Consider the following 21,692-nt stretch of genomic DNA (forward strand, 5'->3'; position numbering starts at 1 on the left):
GTCGCGATCGCTCCCTGGGCTGCTTCACTGTGGCGGCTGCATCGATCGAGTCATCCTTTTAATAGGGAGACACGATCGATGACGTCAGACCTACAGCCACACCCCCCTACAGTTGTAAACACACACTAGGTGAAACATAACTCCTACAGCGCCCCCTGTGGTTAACTCCCAAACTGCAACTGTCATTTTCACAATAAACAATGCAATTTAAATGCATTTTTTGCTGTGAAAATGACAATGGTCCCAAAAATGTGTCAAAATTGTCCGAAGTGTTCGCCATAATGTCGAAGTCACAAAAAAAAAAAAAAAAAAAAAAAAAAAATCGCTGATCGCCGCCAATAGTAGTAAAAAAAAAAAATTAATAAAAATGCAATAAAACTATCCCCTATTTTGAAAACGCTATAAATTTTGCGCAAACCAACCGATAAAACGCTTATTGCGATTTTTTTACCAAAAATAGGTAGAAGAATACATATCGGCCTAAACTGAGGAAATTTTTTTTTTTATATATATATGTTTTTGGGGGATATTTATTACAGCAAAAAGTAAAAAATATTGCATTTTTTTCATAATTGTTGCTCTAGTTTTGTTTATAGCACAAAAAATAAAAAACGCAGAGGTGATCAAATACCACCAAAAGAAAGCTCTATTTGTGGGGAAAAAGGGACGCCAATTTTGTTTGGGAGCCACGTCGCACGAGCGCGCAATTGTCTGTTAAAGCGACGCAGTGCCGAATTGTAAAAACGCCTTTGGGCATTTAGCAGCATATTGGTCCGGGGCTTAAGTGGTTAATAAAACTCTTAAAGAAAGCAAAGTGTTGGTGCGGACATTATTTTTGAATAACTCGCCAGGAGGGACCCCTAGATCGAGTGTGGTTAACAGTAAGGTAACGGCAGGCCCAAAATTAAACCAAAAAAAGAAAGAAGAAAACAAAAAAATAAAAAAAACTGTGCTAAACCCACGAAAGGTAAAAAATACTTAATAAAAAAGTATCATAAAAAAAGTGAAAAAATATGGGATACAAGAAGAGGGATGCTGCGGCCTATATACGTTTAAATACCTAAAACTCAAAAACACATACATACAAAAAATAAGCGCGCAATCCCAAGACAATTAAAAGGTGCAAATGATAAGTACTACTGAGAATAATAAATGTAAGCGTGCGACAAAGCACACAAGATAATAGTAAACCAAAAAAAATATATAATATGGTGAACAAAGTTCCCAAACAATATGTGTCCACTCTAATAGATGAAAAATAAAAAGTGAAAAATTATTAATCAGGTGAATATAGTCCCATAACACATATCCATGTGAATTAGACAGAATAATATCCAGACATCGGTTCAGTGGTCACTGCACAATATCAGCACGGTGTCTGGAGAAGCTCAATTCTTATTTCTCAGCCCAAACTAAATGTAAATACTGACTCTTACCGCAAAAGTTGGACCCCGGGTTTTAAGGGGGTCAAAACAGCGTGTTCATCAGCCTGCCGGCCCCAGTGTAGAATCGCTCAACTTAGGGAGGGGTGCTTCAATCTTGCAAAGGAAGAGGAGAGGAAAGAAAAAGGGGACACAATCCCCATCGTGTAGTATGTCCAAAAGATCATTTATTTAAAAAAAATCACAGCAGATAAAAAAATCACAGCAGATAAAAAATCCCCATATATTCCACAGCAGGTCTACAATCCACAGCAAAAATATTGGAGAAAAGAAACCAAAAAAAGAGTATATATATATATATATATATATATATATATATATATATATATATGAATAAATTCATATATAAAAAACAGCCAAGGATCAAACCAAAGGGTCTGTATAAATGAGTGTGATGGCGTTAGAAATTGATCCACCCGACATGTTTCCCCAAAAATGGCTTCAACTGGGAACGGAGGCAGCCGTTTTTGGGGAAACATGTCGGATGGAGCAATTTCTAACGCCATCACACTCATTTATACAGCTCCTTTGGTTTGACCCTTGGCTGTTTTTATATATATATATATATATTCTCTTTTTTTGGTTTCTTTTCTCCAATATTTTTGCTGTGGATTGTAGACCTGCCGTGGAATATTTTTGGATTTTTTATCTGCTGTGATTTTTTTATCTGCTGTGATTTTTTTATCTGCTGTGATTTTTTTTAAATAAATGATCTTTTGGACATACTACACGATGAGGATTTTGTCCCCTTTTTCTTTCCATTGAGTGAACTGATTCAGTGTCCAGTATCTGGTATCATCCCAATTGAATCTGACTACCGTTCTGCTGCGTGATCCGGCCTGAAGAGACCGCTGAAGGTCTCCTGTTCCTTTGCAAGATTGAAGCACCCCTCCCTGAGTTGAGTGATTCTACACTGGGGCGGCAGGCTGATGCACACGCTGTTTTGACCTTCTTAAAACTGGGGTCCAACTTTTGCGGTAAGAGTCAGTATTTACATTTCGTTTGGGCTGAGAAATAAGAATTAAGCTTCTCCAGACACTGTGCTGATATTGTGCAGTGACCACTGAACCGATTCCTGGATATTATTCTGTCGTTTTACCCCACCTGTCTAATTCACATGGATATGTGTTATGGGACTATATTCACCTGATTAATAATTTTTCACTTTTTATTTTTCATCTATTAGAGTGGACACATATTGTTTGGGGACTGTTCACCATATTATATATATGCTTTGGTTTACTATCATCTTGTGTGCTTTGTCACACGCTTACATTTATTATTCCAAGTAGCACTTATCATTTGCACCTTTAATTGTCTTGGGATTGCGCGCTTATTTTTTGTATGTAACCAAAATTAAACCAGCAGCTCCTTCGGGGGTAGTGCTACAATAGAAGGAGATGTTGGGTTGTACTGACTCCCACAGGAAAAATTGGACCCAAAGCACATAAAAAAAACAAAGGCCAGACCCCCCAAGACTTTGCCCCTCCCACTTTACTCCTAAACAGTTGTAGCAAGCAGTACAACGAGAATGATAGCACATGAAGGGAGGAAGTAGAGTCCCTCGAACTCCAAAAAGGACGGTGAAAAGTTTTACTAGCCCTGCATGTGGAGTTACACCCAGAGGCATGCTCACCAATGCCTGGGACCAGGAGGAGGCGGTAGTCATGTGAAGAATCAAACATTAACCACTTGAAGACCAGGCATTTTCTGGAGCTTTGTTTCCATATGAAAAACAGATTTTTGCTAGAAAATTACTTGGAACCTAGTACTTGGTGGGTTTTGTAATATTTTATGTCACACAGTATTTGCACAGTGGTTTTCCAAAGGCAAAATTTTAAGGCGTAAAAAATAAAATAAAAATAATTAAACATGTCACGCTTTAAAATTGCGCACGCCCAGGCAATGGAGACAAAGAAACTTATACTATCCATAGGCAAATCTTTAAAAGACTTTACAGGTTATCACTTTATATCTACAGAGGAGGTCTAGTGCTAGAATTACTGCCTATGATCCGACGTTCGCGGCTATACCTCACGTGTGTGGGACGATTCTTGCCTTTGGCTAAAAGCCAATCAGGAGCGCTAGTCCCTGGAAAGCCAAGGTTCTCGTGGACATCGCTGGATCGAGAGAGCAAACAATAAGGCAGGCCATAGACAATGCGAATTTCGCACAATTCCCCATCAACACAGACAGTGCTGACAGGAGAATCCCTCCTACTGAGAAATTGTCTGCCTTCGTCACCGGGAGAAGACCGTGATTATTGCTAGTGGCAATAGCAGCCGTGAGCTATAAATCACAAGTGAATCCGGCAGGCTGGCTGTACCCAAGTTGATTGATTCAAACCATGTGTGGGCAGGCTGATAGACTGTTTGATCACTCAACTTGGTACTAAGCCGGTCTAAATGTAATGAACTGGGAAAATCTTGTTGGCCAATTGGAAAGACTGTTAAATGTGGGGGTGGGGGCGCTAGTAGTAGTGCTAAATATATATGAATATATGAGATATAGATATATAATATAGTATGTGCTATGTGTATGTATTTTTCAAACTAACCAGTTCCTTTTAAAAGTAAGAAGCCACTTGGCTATTTTATGTTACCCTTTTTATAATAAACAATATTACACTATATTGGCATCATCTTCGTTTTTGCATATCCGTATGGGAGACTTCTGCTACTAAAAGGAGAGAGGTGCAAGGATCCATCCAATTAAACAGGTTTAACCTGATACAGCGCATTTGACCTCTTTTTTTTATATAAAAAAAAGGGTCAACTTCATTTGGTACGAGGCCATTTAACTATTGATCACTTCGGGTGTGCACATCAACAGTTGGTGAAGGTGGAACGCTATATTGTCCATTTGATTCTAATTGCACAGGAGGATAATATGGACTTTTTTGATGGACTGATTTCTGCATGCAGCACTATATTTCACTTTTAATTCCCATATACAGATACTTTGTCTAGTTTTTAGTGACTTACTCATTATTTGCTAATGAGTGGGTTTGTACACTGTTTTTGTGGATTATTTATATATCATTTTATTTATGATCACACTAATATGAGGTTATCTTATTTGTTTAGGAGCTGGTTAGTTTAAAAAATACATACACATAGCACATACTATATTATATATCTATATCTCATATATTCATATATATTTAGCACTACTACTAGTGCCACCAACCCCCACATTTAACAATATTTCTAATCAAGTTTGATTATTTGTGGAGCAGCTTATATTAATTTATTTTAAAAAAAAATTGGCGCGAGATACCCTTTTCTCTTTCACAATTGGAAAGACTGACCGTACTCTACAAATAGTTAATATGTACGAAAGTAAATAACACTTTCTATTTAAAAAAAGATGCATAGTCATTCATCCAGTGAATTTGTATGTACATTCATTCTGTGCAGATTGGGCAAATATTAATGTTGCGTAGGTTATTTCCCCCTGTAATAAATGTTGTCACTATAGGCAGTAGATAATATACCACAATATGGCCACTTAAAAAAAAGAGGAAGTAAAGTCTTCCTCTTTAATTGTACCTACAGGTAAGCCTATAATAAGGCTTACCTGTAGGTACTGTAAATATCTCATAAACTTGCACTGTTTAGGAGATATTTACTATATACGCTGCTGCCAACATCATTGGTACATGCGCACTGAAGGTAGGGCCCGCTCGTGCCATGACTGGCGGCACCCGCGCGCATTTTTTTGGAGGTTTGGTGCTGAGGTGCACTGGAAATACAGTGCATTTAATGTTACAAAGTCCTATGTAAACATTGTTTTAAATAATACAGGGAATTAGTAAATACGCATAACCACCTCCTCCATTACTTAGAGAATAGGTGATCTGTAGTTCACAGAAGAAAACTAGGAAAGCTAAAAACATTGGGCCAGATCCACATACGTGAGTTACGTCCATCCCTATTCACGAACGACTTACGAAAAAAAAAAAAAAATCAAATTTCGACGCGGGAACGACGGCCACACTTAACATGACAAGTCTATCTATACGCCACAAAATACCAGCTTTAACTATACGCCGGGAAAAAGGAGACTACAGACGATGTTAGAAAATGCGACGGCCGCGCGTACGTTCGTGGATCGTCGTAAATCGCCAATTTGCATACCCGACGCAGAAAACGACGTGAACGCCACCCAGCGGACGCCGAAGTATTGCATCTTAGATCCGAAGGCGTACGAAGACGTCGACACCTGTCGGATCTAACCCAGAAGCCGTCGTATCTTGTTTTGAGGATTCAAAACAACGATACGATGCAGGAAATTTAAAAGTACGCCGGCGTATCAGTAGATACGCCGGCGTACTTCGTTTGTGGATCTGGCCCATTGTTTGAGATATAATTTCAGCACACAGGAATTTACAAGGACAATGAAATTCTGGCAAGATCAACAGTTTTGTTTTTGTATTTGGAGAAAATGTGTTAAGGTTGAGAAAAAGAATAATAATGCAGCCACCACATCTAAGGACTGTCAAGATATATATCACATTCTTATGTTTATAGATGATTTAAACACCGACTCTTCTATGTACACAGTAATGAAAGGTTTTCTTTACCTCTCTTTATCATGCTCTACAATGTGACATAATATTTCTATCACTCGCTTTCTTACCTTTCTTGGCAATGGAGAGGGAACACTACTAGAACGATTTCCTGGTCGTGATAAAATGTCATCCTGTCAAACAACAAAAATGCAATTAAGCCACAAATTACTAAGCACATGCTAGATGGAAATGCTTTGCATATTGAAAAGTATACAGTATATAGCTTAAAAGGACCAAAGCACCCAGATGAAATAATTTAAATGAATGGGTTTACGTAAAAGGAGAACAACATGAACAGATTAATGTTTCCAAATTTAAACTAAAAAATATTTAAAAGCAAAAAAGAATATATATATATATATATATATATATATATATATATATATATATATATATATATATACATACATACACATACATACATACAGTGCTTTAAATGGGCCAAAAGAGGTGCCGGTACTCTATTAGGCGCCGGTGCTCCCCCCCAATACTGAACATGAAAATACCCTTTTTTTTGCGCCCCCCCCAATTTTGAGCACCAGCCGCCACTGTTCCAGACATTTGTAATGTTTGTAGATCCTGGGACACACACACACACGTGTGAAGGTAAAGTGTCTGCAGGGAAAAGTCAGGGAAGGGAGGGGGAGAGATAACAACCATCTGAGAGGAGCAGTGTGACAGGCAAAGATGAATGGATCTGTGTGAGGATGACAGGGAGCAGGACGGCCGGCCAGATAGTGGCTGAGGAAGGGAGGAAGATGCCAGGGAGAGAGAACATTGCAGACACAGCCAGAACTGACCTGTAAAGCCAACGTGAGGAGACCTGTTACCACTGCTGCCCGAACCTGCTGGGAGGAAACTTCAAAGGCCCCCCATGCACCTAGGACCCCTGGGCAGTTCACAGAAGTGCCTGTGCATTAAGACAGGAAAGCCCTCCCCTGCTCTCACAGTGTCCCCCAGCTTTTAGGGAGAGGAAAGCAGGCAGCGCTGGGGGGAGACCAGGCACCTATAGGAGGATCACATGTGGCTAGAACAGGGAGGCAGATCGGTGCGCTGTGACAGTTACAGAAATGATGCCGACAGGAGGGAGAGATACACAGCATCGGTTCTGTAACTGTCAAAGCGCACTGATCTGCCTCCCCATCAGCGGGCCCCACTCGGCTGCGGGCCCCATAGCGCCCGCGTGGGTCGCTATGGCGGTAGTTTCGCCACTGATCATCATATTTCTGGCCTGGGGCTGCGTTCCAGTACGGGAACCCACGTACTGGGCGCACGTTGAGGTGCTGGTACTCTCCAAGGCCATTTTTGGAAGTGGCGGTACTGAGTACCGCCGCGTTCCGGCCCAGTTAAAGCACTGCATATATATATATATATATATATATATATATATAAAAAGTATAGATATAGTGCAGGGTTTATAAACCAGAGTATCATGAAACCCCATGATTCATCCAGAGGTTGCTAGGGGTTCCTTGAGTAATTTCTGCCTCTAAGGCCCCATACACACGAGAGGATTTATCCGCGAATACGGTCCAGCGGACCGTTTCCGCGGATAAATCCTCTCGAGGATTTCAGCGGATTTCCATGCGATGGAGTGTACTCACCATCGCATTGAAATCCGCGCCGAAATCCTCTGGCGATGACGTGTCGCGCCGTCGCTGCGATTATGACGCGGCGACGTGCGCGACGCTGTCATATAAGGAATTCCACGCATGTGTCGAATCATTACGACGCATGCGGGGATCCCTTCGGACGGATGGATCCGGTGAGTCTATACAGACCAGCGGATCTATCCGTTGGGATGGATTCCAGCGGATAGATTTGTTTAGCATGTCAGCAAATATTTGATCTGCTGGAATCCATCCCAGGGGATAAATATCCGCGGAAACAGATCCGCTGGAGTGTACACACCATAGGATCTATTCCGCTGAAACCCATTCGCTGGGATTTGTGTATGGGGCCTGAGAGTTTTTAGCTGTCTGTATGGTGGGAATTCTAACCAATGACCACAAGTATAAGCAGCATTCGTCCCACTGAGCATCACACCAATGTATCAGGAGTTGTCGATATAGTACATTTTTGCAGGGGTTCCCTAAAAACCAGAATGCGATTTCAAGGGTTGAGAAAGGCTGGTGTAGTGAATATTTAACATACATCTGCACTTCTGTTCAGTCATTTCAGAGCAAAATAAAATAAATACCAATATATGACTTACTGTGCCTCCAATCTCAGGTAAAGACCTGAAAATGTACACAAACTTCTAACATCTCCAGTTCCTCTACAAGTTTGCATACACACATAGCAATGCTTGTTATAGATTAGTAACAACCTACAAATTTGAGGGGCGTGTACGGAAACAAGAATGAGTTGGCTGCAGGTGTAAGGAGCTCCTGTGCTGCCGACTCTTTTCATCCCGTAAAGGCATGAAAACAGCCAGCCAATGCGCACCCAAGACCATTTCTAAACAGAAGCAGCACCAGGAGAGGAGGAGAGAAACCTTTGAGCCAGACATTTTTTTTTTTTTTAAAGCGATAAAACACTTCCAGATCGAACTGAAAAATAGATCCTTGGGCTTGAAATGACAGTAGCCAGAATCAGTTGATTTTGGCTGGACTGGTTGACGATGTAATGGCCATGGGTACTCTTTTCGGCCTCTGGTTAGGTGGACGGATTCGAAAATGTGCTCCATATCCATTTATCCTCCCGAATATGCCAACATTAGCCTCTTCCTCTTTGACTACTCCACTGCATTGACATGAACTTACTGACCTTTCTATTTCTGGGATCACTATGCAGTGCTCAGGAAACTGTTTGCTCTGATGATGATCAAATCATGCCTGCTCATGCCTTTGGGCAGGTTACAAAAAACAAACACTGACTACTATTCAGCAACTCAGAACACTTCAAGCAGGTTCAAACTTTTGTACCAAAATTAAATATATTGATGATAGTTTTCAACTATCTTTTGGCCCATATCAGGTTGGTAACACCCATCCATTTGTAAGCTCTTCCAAGACCAACCTATAACTATGGGCTATTCTTTCTTTAAATTTCTTGGGTTGCATCAGTCAATATAATATATAGTTTATTTTACAGTATTTATTACAGGTACTTACTGTATATATCCACTTCAATTTTTGCATTGCTATACACACAAACCCCAAGAACTACAATTCCCCCAAGGGGTGGGACTATAAAGGCTCAAAAAAGGTATTAGTTTTTCTTATAAAAATGTATACATTTTAATAATTGGGTACACAGAACAATATTTAAAATGCCATATAGTAAAACGAACACAGGATCATACATCATAAAATATTATATGATCCTGTGTTCGCTTTACTATGTGGAAATGTTTATATTGTCCTCTGTACCCAATGGTACATTTTTATAAGAAAAACAAAAACCTTCCTGAGCCTTTAAAATTCTACCCCATGGGGAATTAGAATTCTTGGTAAAGCTTGCAATATAGGGATGTGGCCAACATAACAGGAGAGAGCGAGATAAACTATATCATCTATCTAAATTAATAAAAACGCACACACACACACACCAAATTTTTTTGCACTTATATGCACTGTTATCAGTTTTTGAGCACTATATTTTTCATTTTTTTTGTAGCACATTATGTACAGTACGTATGTACATTTCTGTATGTACTTATTAGCTTTGTTGCCCATCTCTAGACCCTCTCCAGCACATCCTTTCTGAGAATTGGTGACCAGAAATGGACGGCATACTCAAAGATATGGCTGAACCAGAATTTTATAATTTGGTAGAATTATACTTTTATCTCTTGAGATAAAAAAAAAAAGTACCATATCCATCTAATACATGCTAACAGGCTACTGGCCTTGCTTGCTGCAGCTTGGCATTGCATGCTATAGCTGAGCCTGTGATCTACTAGGACCCGAAGTAACATGCATTCTTATTTTTAGCCCTCACGTGCATTACTATACATTTTTCATTATTAACTCTCATTTTCCATGTAGTTGCCCATTCCTATTTTATCAAGGTCTTTGTTAATTTGCAAAGTCCTGTTGTGAGGTCATCAACCTGCTTACAGTAGCTTTGTATCATGAGCAAACACCAACATTGAACTATTTATACACCTCTATATAATTTATGAATAAGTTGAAAATAATTTATCCCAGGATAGAGCATTGGGGCACCCTGCTCACTCCAGACCCTTCTGAATATATGCCATTACTCACAACCCTCTGGACGCACTACTATAACCAGGTTTTCTATCCAGGTACATACACATATCAATGCCAACTGACCCCAGTTTGTAAATTAAGCATTTATGGAGTAGTGTATCAAATACTTTGGTGAAATACAGATACACCATGTCCACAGGCCTTCCTCTATGCAGATAACGGCTCACTTTTTCATAAAATGTTAATAGGTCCGATTGGCATGAATAATCCTTCATAAATCCATGATGGTTACTACTTATGATACAATTTTCATCAGTAAATGCTTGAAAATAGTCCCTGATCATCCTCTCCAATAGATTTTTTAATACTGGCTTCTGTTAGCCACAAGGATACATTCCATGTTGAGTTGTTAACAATACAGTGTTTATTATACCCCCTCCCTTTACTTAGTAAAAACGAGAAGAATTTATTTAACACAGTTGCCTTCTCCTTGTCACTGCGTAACCAACTTTCCCTGACTATTCTTTATGAAGCCTATATAGGTTGACTTTGCCTTTTTACTATTATTATATTTTTTAAAAAAATTGGGGGATTCTTTTTACTCTTCTCCGCTGTGTGTTTCTTGTGGTCTATTTTTCTTCCCCGATTGCGCTTTTGCATTTCTTATAGCGTTCTTTGTTGTGTAGATGATGACTCCTTGGTCTTATATATTTCTTAAAAGTCAATATATTACATTTTTGTTCTTAGGTTTGGTTATGCTTTAAAGTGGATCTGAAGTCCCGCTGTAGAAAACATGAGTAGGCAAGCTTCTTTTCACAGGAGACATACAAACGAGATTTATTTACTAAAGCTGCAAAATCAGGCTCACTTCTGCATAGAAACCAATTGGCTTCCAGGTTTTATTGCCAAAAAGCTTAATTAAACAAGCTGAGGTTAGAAGCTGATTGGCTCCCATTCACAGCTGCAACAGATTCTGAGTGCTCCAGTTTTAGTAAATTTCCCCCACTGTCTCTTCTGCAATAAAATCCCCCTACCTGCCTGCTTGCTGTCTCTTCTGCCACTGTAAAGTAAGCTGTGCATGTGCAGCTCAGCTTACGGTGCTGGGCCAGTCTCTGAGTGCCGGCATGATGGCCTCCACAACATGCCCAAGAGTGAGGTCATCCACTGATGGCTAATGCAGAAACCCAAAAATAGACAGACACTCAGAACAAGATGCTGGCACAGTACCGTTGGGAGAGGCTCTGCTTTAAAGCGGAGTTCCACCCACATTTTACACTCCTCAACATCCAGCACTGATTTGTACTCTTAAAACAAATCTCCTGTTTTTTTTGTCTCACTTACTTTATTTCAGCATTTATCTCTATCTATTTCACCTCCTCCTTTGTGGCCGCGGCACTGCAAGTCATTACCGGCTTTGCATTGTCTCCTGGGAGATATGTGTCATCAATCCTAGGAGGCAATGGGCATCCCCAGGTTGTGGCATGTTCCTGTAAGCCAACCTACAAGCGATTAGTCTCGCTCACGCCGCACATGCACAAGATCGGCAGGTGCATGCTGGGTAGCCAAGCATGGAGTATTAGAGGGGTATTTTTATCGAAAAAAGGAAAAATTGTCGAAAACACCGCTTTAAGTTTATACTTTGGGTGAAACGCTTTAGAGGAAGTGCAGAGACTCCATCTGTTTTATTTAATAAACCTGTTAAAAAAAAAAAAAAAAAAAAAAAAATCTGATCAGTGGTGTGTGGCTTACTTTTGTCAAAAGTTTTCGATTGAGGTCAGGGCTCTATGCAGGCAAGCTTGTCAAATCATGTACATTAACGGTACCCTTACTGAAAATACCTGAATTAACTGGAAAGTGGGGTGGTGTTGATACACTTATGTTCATATAGTGAATGAATTAGCTCCATGTCTTCAAACCCAGCACAAAAGCCAACATATCAAAATTTACAAATGCAAAGCTACAATTTCAAAGACACATATCTAGCTTTCATGCACTTAAAAGGAAACGTTCAAAAAAATTCTTCTTTACCTACCTTTAATCTTGGCGATAGATTAGGGCTGTCTAGATCAATATTACTGGTCTTCAATGGCTGTTCCAGTGAATGCACCTGTGTTAATTACAGAATATGAACTGTGAAATTACAGTCCGTCATACAGTAGAAAACTTAGTCTATATTATATTAACACGTCAGGTGAAAATTAGCATTGATTTTAAAGTGAAAATGAAACTGCTAGCTGTATATCTGCCCCACTAGCAACCAACCAGAAGCTATTTTTACTAGACTGTTCACTAAAAGCGCTTATAAGCGCTTATAACCAAATGTCCAACTGGTTGCTAAACATTTCTGCATATTTCAGCCCTCTGCACTATATATAATGGTTATTAAACCTACCATTATTCGTGGAGATATAGAAGGAACCTCAATTTCAGCAGACCTTGTTGGAAGCAACTGCTTATCTGAAATAAATTCCTGTGATAGAAATACATAATTTATATTTGTAACACTTCACACAGGTAAAAAAAAAAAAAAAAATATTTCAAAGCTTACCAAATACAAGTTGGAACATACACTAGACTCTATATAAACTTAGGGTCTTATGAATGATATAGCAGACGTGTCTTCTGGATGCTAGTTTAAAGCTTCATACTCCCAATTATAATTGTTTGCTCCTCAAACACAGCAACAATCGACGGTAGATCTATCTAAACTAGAACCTAGTCTACCTTCTGCAAATAAAATAGGTTTGCTTTGGGTATATGTTTAAAACCGTTAAAATACTTAGGAAATGCATGGGCAAGTTTACAGCAAAGTACAATTACTTTTTTTTTTTTTTTACTTTATTTGGTGTCCAAGACAGAGGTCATACGGTAAAACAAATAACACTTGGAAAAATCTTCCCAATGGCATGAATGTAATACACTATGGGCCAGATTCAGGTACAAATGCGGCGGCGTAACGCATCGTCCTTGCGTTACACCGCCGCAAGTTTTCAGCGCAAGTGCCTGATTCACCAAGCACTTGCGTGTAAACTTACGGCGGTGTAACGTAAAGCCGTCCGGCGCAAGCCCGCCTAATTCAAATAGGGCGTGTACCATTTAAATTAGGCGCGTCCCCGCGCCGAACGTTCTGCGCATGCTCCGTGTGAAAATTTCCCGAAATTTTGGAATGGCGACGTGCGTAACGTACTTTCGTATTCCTGGACGTCTTACGCAAAAAAAAAAGAAAAAAAATTGAAATTCGACGTGGGAACGACGGCCATACTTTAACATGGGCTGTCTAAAATTAAGCCATGAAAAAGCAGGCCTAACTTTGCGACGGGAAAAAACGACTAGCTACGACGTAACGAACGCGCGTACCTTCGTGGATCGCCGTAAAAGCTAATTTGCATACTCGACGCTGGAAAACGATGCGGTCGAAGTATTGCATCCTAAGATCCGAAGGCGTACGAAGCCGTAAGCCTGTTGGATCTTAGCCAAATGCCGTCGTAACTTGTTTTGAGGATTCAAAACAACGCTACGACGTGGCTAATTTACGCTGGTGTATTACAACTGTGAATCTGGCCCCAAGGGCTAAAGAACAAACTTAGATAGGCGTTTTACAGCTGTTGTACATGCTCCCTTGGGGCCATCATATTGTATGGAGCCTTGCAATGTACATACGTTTTTGGAGATAAAAAATGTAAAAGGATGGAAGATAGATTGCTTTTTTAATGATAAAAAATGTACCCTTTGCAGCAAGGGCTAACAAACTGCTAGAAGTCTATTGTCCGAGAAAGTCTGACCCATTCAGACTTCCTCACCACCACGTCACTACAGGAGATCACTTCCAAGCTTCAATGTTGGATGGCGGCTGAGTTTATTCGGGTGGATGATATCACTGCACTTCAACTGACATTGTTCTGGTCTGCTAATTACAGTGGCGGCTGGTGGCTTTTTTTTTCTTTTACTGTGGGCGGCAAACAAACCCCCCACCCCCCGGGCCGCCGGTGGAGCGACACTACCCCCCCCTGCGGCACTAACAGAACCCCACCATCACCCGCTGTCATTACCTTGGAGGTGGGCGGTGAGAGAATGGAGGGCCCCAGGAAAGATGCTCCAGTGTCCTCTATTGGAGCAGCTTTTGCTGTGTCTCTCCTCTCTCTTCCCAGCGCTAGGTGTCCAATAGGATCATGTGACGTTTTGGAGACCTGTGACACCTGTGTCTGGAAACAGGTTTCATATGTACTTCTCAATTGGCCAGGAGGAGGATCAGTGTTGCAAAAGTTCACCAGTACGTGACAGCGCCCATGAGCACAGGACGGTTGGAAAATTATTTCTAATTAGTTAAGACAATTTGTCTTATGGTTCTGCAAGGTTACAGCTATTTGCTTAGCAGTTGGAACAGGAACACTTCCGCAGCTAATACTTTACATTATGAGAGGTTTGTGCACATTCTAAATTACCTGTGTTTATGTTTTATGGACAATGTACAGTATTATGTGTGGGCCATTTTTAACTTTTTAAAGCCTCTATCATTATATTATTTTCTTCATAAATCTGGCTTCTTTATCCTGTGTTAAGCAGTTTGTGCTTCAAGCATAGGATTTAACACTCTTGTATAAATCCCTCAAAGATGAACATCAGAAAAAAAATAAAAAATAAAGTACACAGGTTTTATTTACCTTTACTGTAATTATTCGGGCCATATCTTCACATAAGCCATCATTTTCTGTTTGCTCACATTCAAAGAACTTTGAATAATCTTCTAACAACTTTGCCACAATCTTATTGCATACTTCTTGCTGCTTCATGCCCTCAAAGCCTGGAGACACACTATAAGAAAATAAAATAATTAAAAAATCATCTTATTAAAAAGGCAGGGCTGGATTTCCAATGCTAAAGTCTGTGGGCTCACAATCTTTGGCACTTAAAGCAACCGATACCTACTAGCTAGTGTTACCTCTTTAGGGCTATGTAAAGCACTAACTCCAATAATTCTGAGGTGTTTTGAAAGGCTGGTCATAGCACATACATATGAAAAAAGAAGAAGAAGAAGAAGAACACTGTGGCCGGCTTCCTACCATCCAGCGGTGTTGTATCGAGCACAGTGCCCCCACCAAGCGAAAACAGCAACAAACTGATTACCCCCATGCTGGGATTTAACCAATGCCTACTTATGACTTCTCAAGTATGAGTTGCCTGTATTAAGCGTGATTAAACTTGTCCTATATCTGCACCCAGAGGCGCCTCTCTCCTTGTGTCTTTTTCAGTGTACTGGAACACTGATGGCAGCCCTGAGTGTGGGACCACTTATCACCATCCCATATGGTCCTTGGACTTAATATTTTTATATATTACAAGACTATGGACTCTTGTTATTTTACTTGTGCATAGATTACTATGCTTTTAATTTATGCTTTATAACACTGTGGGATACCTATTGCTCTAGTTCCCTGCACCTTTACTTGTATATTGTTCGTGACAAGGAGTCATAAATGGGAATTCATATCCTAACATGATGTTCTCTCAAGGGCCTCCTGATGTGATATATGGGGATAGAGGAGCACCCGATAAGACCTTGCTTTGATTGACTAGCCAACTGTAGGAATAGACAAGATAATACACATTAATAAATAGGGGAAATCTAAACCAATCCACATTTCAACTATCAAAACCATATAATGGATGTCAAACCTAAACACTTTAAATTTGTATGCAATCAGACAGGCCCTTGCACTACATAGTCTATATATATATAAAACTCAACGTGTGTGTGTGTGTGTGTGTGTGTGTGTGTGTGTGTGTGTGTGTGTATGTGTGTGTATGTATGTTCCAGCATCACGTCCAAACGGCTAAAGATATTAACATGAAACTTGGCACACATGTTACTTATATGCCAGCAACAAACATAGGATAGGTGGTTTAACCCTTACCCACCCCCATTTGCCATGGTCGGGGTTTTCCTTTAAAGTCCCATTCAACTCTATGGGAAATACATGTTACTTCATAACTTCCAAATGGCTGTAGATATTTCGATAACACTTGGTCACATGTTACTTATATGTCCACTTAAACTATAGGATAGTTAATTTATCCCTTAACTACCCCCATTTGTGAGGGTCGGGGTTTTTGTTTAAAGTCCCATGCAAATCAATGGGAAATGTATGTCCCCACATAACTTCTGTACGCCTGGAGATATTTCAATAATACCTGGTACACATATTACTTATATGCCAAATAAAAATATATGACAGTTAAATTAACCCTTACCTACACCCTTATATAAAAGATGGGTATATTTATATTACTATGATTTTCCTCCGGGTATTCAGCTAGTTGAAGATAAAGTTAAAAGGAAATTGAACAAGAAAATTGTATCAAGTATTGCTAGCTTAAATCATGTTAGCAATCTGTTAACGTATACCAGTCTGGAAGACGGATCTAGATTTCAATATAGTTCTTTCTTAAAGCGGAACTAAACCCATCAATTTAACCGTTTCCAAAAAACTTTACAATCAAGCCATGCCATGAAAGAGAACTATCACAATTGCTTGTCATGCCTTCGAATGGTTGGCATCATAACCGATCAAATGTGTAGCACCATGGCCACTAAACACGAAAGAGGAGAAGATTGCAGCTTTGACTGTAAAAAAGGATAGGAGGGTTTAGTCCCGCTTTTACATGGTAGAGGAACTTTACAGCTTTCCTATCAGTCATAGTGGGTAAAAGTCTGTGCTAACCACAACAACCAACGTATACATGAAAATTCCATGTTTTTGGTTACATGTATAAAGTATACATGTGCCCAAACACACTCACACACACACACACTTTCTTGATGTCACATATGGATTGTTTTTTATTATGTGTTCCAATGAGTGCAAGAACAAATAACATGTAATGGTTATTGCTACAGATCACCATTACAGCACACTGAAAGGCAGGGGAAAAACACAAAAACACATCAACATGACAGACCTTGCATTATAGTGGGTTTGAAGAATGTACTTATTTTCGCTCAAAGTAGTCAAATATGACTACTTCAGAAAGAGTAAATTCTCTAGCATAGTCCCTCCACTCTCTCCTTGCAAGTCATAGCCCTCTTCCTCTGTCTATGTTGTCCCATATCCTTGCCCCCTCTTTCCCCCCATGCTGTGTCTATGTACACAACCTTTTATGTAGCAACCTGGGGTGAAGCAAGACCTGATTCACAACAATGCATTTTTTTGTGCATTTTGCAGATTTGCACTACAGAACATGTTCCATAGGAAACCATGTTAGATGAATCAGGCCTAAAAGGGGAATAATATAGAGACACTTGAGTGACAGCTCTGAGTCTGCTCTTGACGCCACATCCAAGACGGCAGCCCCATCAGCAGTCTTGGGGCATTTGAATATCTACATAAAAGGAAGGCTTTTACAGTTATTCCACTTTAAAATGTACATATATACCGAATGGGAACATTGTTATTAATTACAATGGTCTGGTGACAGGGTCTCTATAAAAAAAGGTATACCGGTCATTACTAGAAGTGTTACATATTTCAGGGTAGAAACCCTGGGTAGTCAATGACCACAATTATTTTGTAGTGAACAGCAAAATCTTTAAAAATAAAAAAAACTTCAATACAAAAAATAAAATAAAAAATTAACACACCCAAGAAATTAAAAAAAGGTAATTTATTACTCCTGAAAAGCACAGTAGAGCCTTCTTAGATTATTTTCTTTTTTAGGGCAGTGAGTAATATTTTAGAGTACTGTATTTATCAGCGTATACTGCGCACTTTTTTGCCCTTAAAATCAGGGCAAAATCGTGAGTGCGCGATATACGGTTTGAACGCCGCCGCCGACATATACTGAGTGCAGTACACTCGGCCAGGCTCGGCTCCCCTCGTGGTTATGCGAGAAGAGCCGAGCGTGGCCGAGTGTACTGCGCTCGGTATATGTTGGCGGCGGCGTTCAAACACAGCGTGGGAAGCTGGGATCGGCTCAGAGACAGCGCGGGAGAAGCAGGGAGGACACCACGAAGACCACCGGACCGGACAAGGTCGCCGATGGACGCCGGGGAAGACACCAAAACTGTAAGTAATAAAAAAATATATTCCAGGAATTTCACGTCTAGGGGTGCGCGCTATACAACGGTGCGCGCTATAGGCAGATAAATACGGTAATTTATTCTAAACCACATGCAGCCGTTTCAAACTTTTTGGCCATCCATAGTGCAAAATTTGGAAACCATTGCTATGGAGTAGATTTGGGACCCAACGAGCAAGAATAACCATTAAAAGGATAAGTTCACCTGTAATGTCTCCAACACATTCTTCCTCCAGCACCTCTGAACAGGCTTTCAGTTAGAAAGCCGGAGGAAAATATCACTCAATGCGTTCGCTCAAATCCCATTATACTTACAGAAATAACAGCAGAATACATGGTTTTGGGTTGTATCTGTGAGACTGAGCTAATGCAGTGTGCAAGCCAGGTTAACACGGCAAAAGGCTGATACCAGGCCAAATTCAGGTGTTTACACTTCTTGCATAGAGTTCAGCTTTAAATAAAAACTCTAGGATTTTTTTATTTTTCTGTGGGGGTAACAAAGTTAATATGGAGGTGTCACTTCCTACATTGCTGCCTGTTATTTAGAACTTACGCTTTCACTAAAACACAAATAGGATAGCTTTCACTATACTTCTGGCAGCATACTTGTGGCTTTCTTGCGCCATTTACAAAATACAAAGCATTCTGAGAATAGACAGGGAGAAAAGCAGGGAGTGTGGCTTTTTCTTAAAAAAGCCTCAAGTTTGCAGTCCAAAAGCATCAGATATCTGATCAATTCACTGTACAGAATGGGTAGCTATCCAGGCGATGCTAAACACAACCTGAGATTTAACTACTTGCAACCCAGCAAATTTTAATTTTTTAATTATTTTTTTTCCCTTAAGTTCTCCTTTGAAATGTAGGCATATCCCTAAAATATAACCTAATCCCTAAATCAAACCTCTGTCCTTAACCACTTCCATACCAGGTACTTACGCAGCTTCCCGCCCAAGCCAATTTTCAGCTTTCAGCACTGTCGCACTTTGAATGGCAATTGCACGGTCATGCTACACTGTACCCAAACAAAATTGGCGTCCTTTTTTCCCCACAAATAGAGCTTTCTTTTGGTGGTATTCGATCACCTCTGCGATTTTTTTTTTGCGCAACAACTAAAAAAAGGCTGAAAATTTGGAAAAAAAAATTACGTTTTTATTTTTTTGTTAATTTTTTTGTAAATAAGTTTTCTCTTTCAATTACGGGCACTGATATGGCGGCACTAATGGGCACCGATGAGATGGCACTGATGGACATCGATGAGGTAGTACTGACGGGCACAGATGAGGTGGCACTGATTGGCGGCGCTGGTATGCGACACTGATGGGCACACATAGGCGGCACTGATGGGCACACATAGGCGGCACTGATGGGCACACATAGGCGGCACTGATGGGCACACATAGGCGGCACTGATGGGCACTCATGGGCGGCACTGATGGGCACTCATGGGCGGCACTGATGGGCACTCATGGGCGGCACTGGGCACTCATAGGCGGCACAGATGGGCACTCATGGGCGGCACTGATGGATACTTATGGGTGGCACAAATGGGCACTGATAGGTGGGCACTGGGCATGGATGGGCACTGTGGGGTGGCACTGATGGACACTGGGGTGGCACTGATGGACACTGGGGTGGCGCTGATGGACACTGGGGTGGCAGCACTGATTTTTGCCAGGTTGCCAGTCAGTGCCCATTTGTGGGCACTGACTGGCATCTTTTTTCTTTATGCTTTTTTTTTTTTATTTATTTTTTAGACTTTTTTTTTTTTTTGTTGTTTTTTTCCTGGCCTTTTTTTTTTTTTTGCCCACCCTGGTGCTCCATGGTGGGCATCCCTGGTGGTCCAGTGTGGCGATCCGAGGGGGGGCTGCGCTGATAAACAATCAGCGCTAACCCCCCCTGTCAGGAGAGCCGCGATCGGCTATCCTCTACTCGCGTCTGTCAGACGCGAGTGAGGAAGAGCCATCGACGGCTCTTCCTGTTTACATCGTGATCAGCCGTGGTTGGACACGGCTGATCACGTGGTAAAGAGTCTCCGCCGGAGGCTCTTTACCGAGATCGGAGATGCAGGGTGTCAGACTGACACCCCGCATCACCGATCGCCGCGATGCGCGCCCCCACGGGCGCGCGCGGCATGAAATCCTGCAGGACGTTCTAGAACGTCCCGTCAGGATTTCATAACCACTTCCCGGACGTAAATCGGCCATAGGCCGGGCGGGAAGTGGTTAAGGTATGTCCAGGCAAAATAAAAAATAAATATATTTAGTACATCTCTGCAATACACACATCCCCATGTTTAATCCCTACAAGTACAGAAAAGTACCTTGTGATGTGCCAGAAATGCACTCACTTCCTCAAAGTCTTGTTGTGGGTTAACAATACACCACATTTTTGTGGACTGAGGGGGTATCAGCCCTGCTCAGTGTCCTTTGCTAACTACTTAGGCCGCGTACACACGGTCGGTCAAAACCGATGGAAACGAACTGAAGGACCGTTTCATCGGTCCAAACCGATGGTGTGTGGGCCCCATCAGTCAGTTATCCTTCGGTCAAAAATTGTAGAACTTGCTTTAAAATTGAACCGATGGACGCCTAACCGATAGGTCAAAACCGATGGTTAGTATGCAAAAGCATCGGTTAAAAACCCGTGCATGCGCAGAATCAAGTCGACGCATGCTTGAAAGCATTGAACTTCATTTTTCTCAGCACGTTGTTGTGTTTTACGTGACCGCGTTGGACTCTATCGGTTTTTTAACTGATGGTGTGTAGGCACATCAGACCATCAGTCAGCTTCATCGGTTAACCGATGAAAACGGTCCGAACGTGTGTACGCGGCCTTAAAAACTCCTACTCTTAAGGCCTGTACACACAATACTAAAATTGGATGGAAAATTGTACGACTAGCTGTCTACCGATTTTCCAGTCATTAGTATAGTGCTTTTGACAGCAGATTTTGCCTTTTCCTCAGACAAAAGCTGGATGTGCAGACTATAAAATTATTTAATAACTGAGGCATAGCAAGCTGTGTTTACTATGCTTCATGCTTTATGAATGTACGGGAAACGTTTCCTATCCATTAATTCTGTGCTGCCGAGGCTGCACAGATAGAAATTAAGGGCAATGTCCTTAAATCGCATTTCTCTGTATCAAAATTTGAAACATTAACATTTCACCAAAGCCCCCTCATGGAACAAAAATAAATAAATAAATAAAAAATAAATAAATAAATAAATAAATAAATCGCACCTGCAACCGGGGGGCCCTGGCATTCCGCCACCATGGGGGGCCTCAGCCGCCCCCCCCCCCCTTATGGCTTCTTGCATTGGGGTGAAACTACAAAACTCATCATCCCCCTGCCTATGGGGGGGTATGCCTGTGGCTGTCAGAGTCTAGCAATGTCTGATGTGATGTGTATTTCAACAACTGCCCCCCTAACATAAACAATTAA

At 40.9% G+C, this 21,692-nt stretch overlaps 1 protein-coding gene across 3 annotated transcripts in view; it reads right to left on the reverse strand.

Moving 5' to 3' along the window:
• Window positions 1–21,692, reverse strand: part of FAM13A (family with sequence similarity 13 member A) — a 266,776-nt gene that overhangs the window by 181,879 nt on the left and 63,205 nt on the right. For all 3 annotated transcript variants that reach the window (XM_040327495.1, XM_040327486.1, XM_040327503.1), the window contains 4 exons: window positions 14,837–14,987; window positions 12,568–12,645; window positions 12,208–12,282; window positions 6,084–6,146 (listed from right to left, as the gene is read on the reverse strand). In XM_040327495.1, the coding sequence (XP_040183429.1) occupies window positions 6,084–6,146; window positions 12,208–12,282; window positions 12,568–12,645; window positions 14,837–14,987 (367 nt within the window). The remainder of the gene's footprint in view (window positions 1–6,083; window positions 6,147–12,207; window positions 12,283–12,567; window positions 12,646–14,836; window positions 14,988–21,692) is intronic.

The sequence above is a fragment of the Rana temporaria genome, chromosome 1 (assembly GCF_905171775.1).
Source record: "Rana temporaria chromosome 1, aRanTem1.1, whole genome shotgun sequence".
In the NCBI taxonomy this organism is placed as follows: Eukaryota; Metazoa; Chordata; class Amphibia; order Anura; family Ranidae; genus Rana; species Rana temporaria.